Below are 6,823 nucleotides of genomic sequence, written 5' to 3' on the forward strand. Positions count from 1 at the left end.
GATTAGCAAAATAATTTGAAAATCATGATGGGAAATACTGTACTTACAACATCTTTTTAAACTACTCCAAAACGTCCATCCTATTATTAATGACCCATTCCTATAGACCTGCTCATAGAGTTATACAAGAATGCATTTTAAATTCTGTAATAAAATTGGATAAAAATACATATCAAATGTTCTGTTTTAATGTTGAATGCTGAATATAGATATATCTGTACATAAGTATATACATATATACATACACACACATAGGCTGGTATGCCTTCCTGTCAGATACAGAATTTAATTTGGTTTAACTGATTAAACAAGGTTCCAAATAAGCAGTTGTAGAGCTATCCATTGGCCCTCTCATGCAGCAGTACAGGGATGTGCTAAAGGCTAGAAATCTCTAGCAGAGTACCTATTGATACGTCAAGAAAAAGACTGGATTATCTAGAATACCTGCTATTACCACAAAAAGCACAGACCTCAAAACTTCTATACTGCAGCTTTTTATCAGCACCATTTTTACATGATAATGTCCTTTTCAGCTGCCTGAACCCCATTTTTTCTCTACTTAATTTGCTTTTTTTGTTTAGGTGTAATCTGATTTATCTTGTTGAGTGATACTGTTTCATATGAACTTCTCTTTTTTCCCCCAGTTGTTCTACACATCCTCCTTCTCTTATTCCATGCAATTCTTTCAAGGATTCTTGCCAAACTTTTGGGTTTGGAGGATGGAAATGGAAGAAAAAATGGCCATGCAGGGAGTTATCATTCAGCTCATCTGTATTCATATCAATGTAGTTATAAAATGACTGATAGATTGCCAAAAGTTAGGTTCAGTTACGTTAAGCTTGACTGAAACTGGCTGCCAGGGAGGGAGAGAGACTGGCAGTCCAATAACAAAAGCAAAATTATTTTAGGAAAGCAGGGAAATAAAAGTGCCCAAGTTTGCCTCAGATCCATGTGGTTTTTAAAATCTTCATTTGCATCTGCTCAGCAGAAATGGATTACATTTCGTCAGATAGCTTTCTAGAGAGTGTCCCTATCTTCTCCATGGCAGCATGCACTAATCACTGATTCTTGTTATTACTGGCTATTAGCGTCTATTGTGATGCTAGGCACAAAAGCCAGGGGTAGGCAGAGTCTCTCTTACGATTTTTCTTATACAAGAAAAACGTGGATCTGCAGCTTGAAAAGGAGAGAGCCCAGGGAGCCAAGACAAAGACATAGGAAAAGGAGAAGATAATAGGCTTAGAAGCAGAACCACTTTGAAGTGACTGAACACGGCATTCGAATTTGGAAAGTTGTGGAGACTAACAGATACATACAGAAAGTAAAGATTTAGAGAGTCAAGCACTATGAACCTCTACAATGCCAGATTTTAGTTGCACATAAAATACACTTCCCTCTACACATGCATTATGATAGTCTATGTTCAAAGCATAGCTCACATTAAAATTAGTTGCAGCTTTTGTTATTTAGGCTTTTGGCAAACTCCAAATGTCAATAAATTGAAGTCCAGGTTTTGTTACCAAATGTTACCAAAAAAAAGAAAGGCATAATGGTTACCGAGAAGAAGAATGGCATAATTACTGACCATCTGAAAATGTTAGATTGAAATGATGTGACCAGCCTTAGAAATGCTTCAGCAACAACGGACAATCCACTTCTGTATGCTGGATTCAACTGATTCTAGCCTGGTAGCATCCCTTCTCTTCCTTCAGTTCCCTGCGTCATTCTTTATGCTTTTTATGTATGCTATATACACAACACATGCAACAAATAAATCAGAGGAATTTACAGGCAAGTCACTTCTAAAGCCTTGAATCATTCCAAAGAAAGTATGTTCCATTCACTGAGAAAACCAGCCTTACTCTTGCATTTAAATAATTTTTGGTTGTAATACGTACAATTCATGTTCATCTTTGAGACAACACAGCGACAATACTGGTTTTTTAAAAGGTGAAGGATTTGTAGTTACTGCAGAAGCCAAAAATTCTCCATGTTGATGATGTCCTTATTTCTAGGTGAATGCCTGCCTTTTTAAAAAAATCCTGTACACGTATTAGCGCTACTATTTGTATCTACAGATTCATAGGCCAGATTGCCTTCTCATTTACATCTCATAAAACTACCGGCTGCAGAGGAATTATTCCAGATTTATATATGCTTCTCATATAGACGAGAAGCAAAAATCTGCCCATCTGTTTTAATTTGGATTGATTTGCTAGAAGATTAAGTAGATCTTAATCGTCTTAATAAAATACTTAAACAATATTAGGTTCAAAGTCTGCTGGTCTGACCTTCATGACAACGGATTTCAGAGAATACCACCACCCATGCCAAGTGTACCAAACAATCCCGTTGTCTGTCTTTGCAGTATAGGGGCCTTTGTAGTACAAACCGTTCAAGTTGGCAGAGTGACACCTGGTGGAAAAGCAAAGGAAAACATATATAAGGCCTCCCGTCGAAAAGTTGCAAGCGTTTGTAGATTCCGTCTGAGTCAAAAATTTCACCATGTTGGTAACAGCCCAGTTCGACAGCTGCAAAAATTTGCATTTGTGGACTTCAGTGCGCCTAAAAAATAACAGTTTAATTAGGGCACAGCTGCTCTTAGCTTCTTTGAACAAAAGTTCTTTTTGTTCTTTCCACACGTTCTCTGACATTACTAGCTCTCTGAGTTTTGCCTGCTAATCTGTTTCAGTGGAGAATTATTCCAGAGTTGTTCAGGTCATGTGTGGCAGCAGGGCATACACCAAGGAAAACTCTGCTGCTTTTTGTTGCTCCAGAGTAGCCCCTTGTAAGTTTTGCAGTTACCCCACATGGTGTTTCGTATCACAAAACCTGAATACCACCATCAGTTTGCCTATTCAGCTGTGGACTTCTATTTACAAATAGATTAAATCTGACAGCTAATTAAACATATGTATACCAATTCACTGGATCATCGGAGCTGGCATTTTATTTGACTCTACAAAGAACAATCTTTTTTTGGTTCTTTAACACACTGAAGCAGAAATGCTGTTACAGTTTATTAAATATAGTGGTTAAAACAAACAAACAAACAAACACAAGCCCTGGCAAAACCCAAAAGGCTTGAATAGGTACCAGCACAACCTTGATACTGATTTGGTTTCTACAAGAAAGAAGTTTAGATCCTTGTATGACCATATGGAGAGCAAAACAGTTGTTTCTTCTGCAGCACATTGTAATGAATCAGCTTGGTTTATCTGCCAATTCAATATTTTGTTATAAGTGGTGTTAATCTCTAGCTGTCGAACACCATGATGGATTTCAGAAGCAGACTTCAGAAAATACGCAAACAGAAAACAGTCCACATGAACCTTATGGATATTATTACTGGCAAATCTTAGTCTCTTTGGCTTTGCTTACACTTCATTAACAACAGTTTTTGAGAACTGAAATAAAAACTGTGATAAAAGCCTCATAGGAAAATTCTCATAAATATATGCTTATTCATTGCTTACAATTTTTAAGCTCAATTTTGGTAATGTGTTGGTTGAAAGCTTATAAACTGCAGATATCAAAAGTGACTTTGTTTTTGAGAATGATAAATTTGTATCAGAGCTGACATAATCTTTCTAGCCATACAAATTTTGCATTGAGCAGGCACTCTGTCTACTTTGAATCAAAACACAGATTTCATTAGAAGGATCATAATTGCTAAGAAGTATCTAGATCAACTGAACCCCTTCTTTTAGTTCCTTTGATGGAAGCAGGCAAAACATGATTTTGTCAACAGCAACATCAGCCAGTAACAACTCTTAACTAGTGCTGAGAGGCACTAATAGCAAAAATATACAGTATTCTGTAACCGACTGGATGCAGTCTGAAGTAACTGGACATGCTAAAGAAACAACTGGCATGTGATTACTGATATGATATTCTGAAGCAACATTCATTATTCACAAGTCAATAAACACCTTAAAATTAGCCTATGTTCCTCCTTTCTTTCTGATAGGCTATTTTTTAAAGTAAAAAACTACACTGCAATAGTTTCAAAAGTACAGTCAACTCTCAATTATCTGTGGACGTTTTATCTGAATTATATATTAACTGTATGACAGATGCAGAGAGATGGGAGCTGGTTCCCTGAAGAACTGTTTGAATTCTGCCTGGATTTACTGACTCCAGTACGGCCCCACATGCTGTCTCCAGGATGATTGGTGAGGCAGGAAACCTGAGTGAGATCTGTGGCCCCAACTTGATGCCTGGCAGATCCACTGTGATCATCCATGCATGGTGTAACTAAAACTGGGAGTGCTGGGTAGAGAATAAGCTCATGTCCAACTAGAATTGTTAGCTCTTCTTTTACCAGTTATGAACCTACTGATCTTTGCAATGCTCTGGATGCAGGAAAGCTTATGACCTGGGTGCAGTACCAGAGTGAACCCAGCACTGTAGATTTGCATCCAAGCTGAAAATCTCTCCTAGAGCTTTGCTTACAAAAGAATGCAGAGAGGCCATTTTCTGCCGAAGTCCAGGATAACAAGTGCTGAGCTGGAGCAAGACCAGTAGCTTTGAGCTAGATCTAAGCTACTTCCATGTGGCCTCACTTGTGTCACATCCCTTGGTATTCATATTCTCTGTGTGTTTCTGTATTTCATTAGTCCGGATAGCATAGACGTGTCTATAAAAAATTCCTTCATAGCTGGGAGCTCCTTTACAAACCAGCCAAGAGCACTAATTCCTTCTATGTTTGCTAATCTGTGCATGACAAATACGTGTTCTGAGTGCTTTCCTTTTTCTGCCAGTACTGTTCTTTTGGGTAGGATTTAAGGACACTGAAATTTTCTAGTATTTTGCAGTATTCAGTTTTATGTTAGGCTTAACATAAAACAGTCAGCAGCAAGGCAGTGTAATAACACTATTAGTAACTAATTTTCATTATCCAGATAGACTGTCACTTTAAGAGCATGAGCTATACAGCCATAATAGGAACTAGCCTGGTAGGAGTTAGCTATCTTTAGTAGTTACATAGCACCAACTACAAGGTATTAATAACTGTCAAGTTCTGCTGTACAGCTACTTTTGCAAAGGGGTCATTCCTTTGTGCAGACCAATCCAATATTAAAAAAAAAAAAGTTTTTAGAAGACCAAAAATGTATGCAGTTGACTAAAAGTGATCAGTGATTCACTCTTAATGAACTCCATGGCATGGTATCAGAATTTTATGCTACTTGAGGTCTAGATATTCCTCTAAATCCACAAAAGTTCTTATTTCATGGGAAAAGGATCTCCAACATAGTTGCCTTTCCCTTTTATATCTTAGCTTTCGTGAGAACTGCAAAAAAACTTTGTCTACATGTGATTTTTTTCCATGTCTCAAACATTCTGCTGACCCACTGTCCATGCAAATATATTAAAATGTGTTAAAATAAGTAATTAATTGTGAAACACTGAGTTAACAGCTACATCATATCAGCTAACCTAGTCACAGACTAGTTATGGAAACAGAATTTGGAAAATGAGGAGTTAAAAAACAGAAACAAAGGAAGACACAACAGAGAGAAACAATGGAATTGATCCAGCCTGGCAGTTCTTGCCAATTGAACTGAGATCACAGTGAGAGAGTAGTATGCTTCCCTGAGTTGTATTTTAAATCTCTCTATTACACAGCTAGATTGCATAGTTTCTCTTCATGGCTATATTTATCTAATTAATTAAGGGAAACAACATAGCTGCCTATACAGACAGTGCTAAGGCTACCAGTTTTATCTTTTCTTTTTGAATTGGTATTTTGTATGCAAGTAGGATTTAAAAATTCTTTTACTGAACCATATTTTAAAAAATCTTCTCTTAGTCCAGCCATGCTCACTGACAGAAACAGAGTGGATGCATTCCCATCTTGATATAGAAGGAATAACAAGTGTGAACTGAGGTGAAAAAAATGAGGCTTAATAACCTAGCACTAGCTTAACTTGTCAGATATTCTGTAGTACTGCCATATCTGGTCTAGTGCAACGCAGGAGAAATGCAAGAATGAAGTACAACAGGGATACACCTGCAAATTCTACATGACCTACTTGTGTAAAAAACAATTACCTTAAAGGGGCAGAATTATCTTCTCCTTGCTGTCTGATAACAACGACGACCAAAGCCTACGGCAAATACCTTTATCACAGACCAGCCTGAGCTATGAAGTGGGCGCTGTCCCTTCTAAGGTGAGTCTCAGTCTTACCAGCACTGAGATTTCTGGTAGGGGTTAAGGCAGATTGCAAATATAATAAACAATGCCAATCCTATCTTCTACTATATGTTATTATTGTATGAATACACATGAAGCAGAATAGTTGACAATACTGATATAAAATCAACATACCTGTTAAACCACCAGCCAGCCTTTTCCTCTTCAGCACAGTTCCCTTCATAGTTGTCATTGTCCCTGTCTCTAGTACTGAATTTCATTCCTTGATGATCAGCCCACCATTTTACTTCAGGGTGAAATCCACCAGTAAGGGAATCACCAGCTGTGCCAGAGTATTCACCACAGCTCATCTCGTAAGAATGCTAATGAAAAATGTGAAGAAAGGGGGAAAAAAAAGTAATCCAATATGTCTTTAACCTTTAGCATGTCAGAGAGTGAAACCACAGAGGAAACTAATCTGTTACATTTGCTACTACTTTTATGCTCAGAAATGTCATGCCACTTAAACACTGTGTACTAGATAATGAAGGGGTGTAAAGATGCTTACCAGGGGCAAAATTTGGCAATAACCTTATGTGTAAATGACACAACAAAAACAATATTAGAGTTAGTTTGCAGTATATATTAACAAATCAGAACATCATAAAATCATAGAATCATAGAATC

At 37.3% G+C, this 6,823-nt stretch overlaps 1 protein-coding gene across 1 annotated transcript; it reads right to left on the reverse strand.

Moving 5' to 3' along the window:
- Positions 1–2,255: 2,255 nt before the first annotated feature.
- On the reverse strand, positions 2,256–6,519 carry LOC104081602 (fibrinogen-like protein 1; the record flags this gene model as incomplete). Its single annotated transcript, XM_009584418.1, has 2 exons — positions 2,256–2,415; positions 6,332–6,519. Coding segments are annotated over 2 exons (348 nt in total), but the record flags the coding sequence as incomplete, so codon positions are not given.
- Positions 6,520–6,823: the final 304 nt, after the last annotated feature.

Source organism: Fulmarus glacialis, unplaced genomic scaffold (assembly GCF_000690835.1).
Source record: "Fulmarus glacialis isolate BGI_N327 unplaced genomic scaffold, ASM69083v1 scaffold44838, whole genome shotgun sequence".
Lineage (NCBI taxonomy): Eukaryota > Metazoa > Chordata > Aves > Procellariiformes > Procellariidae > Fulmarus > Fulmarus glacialis.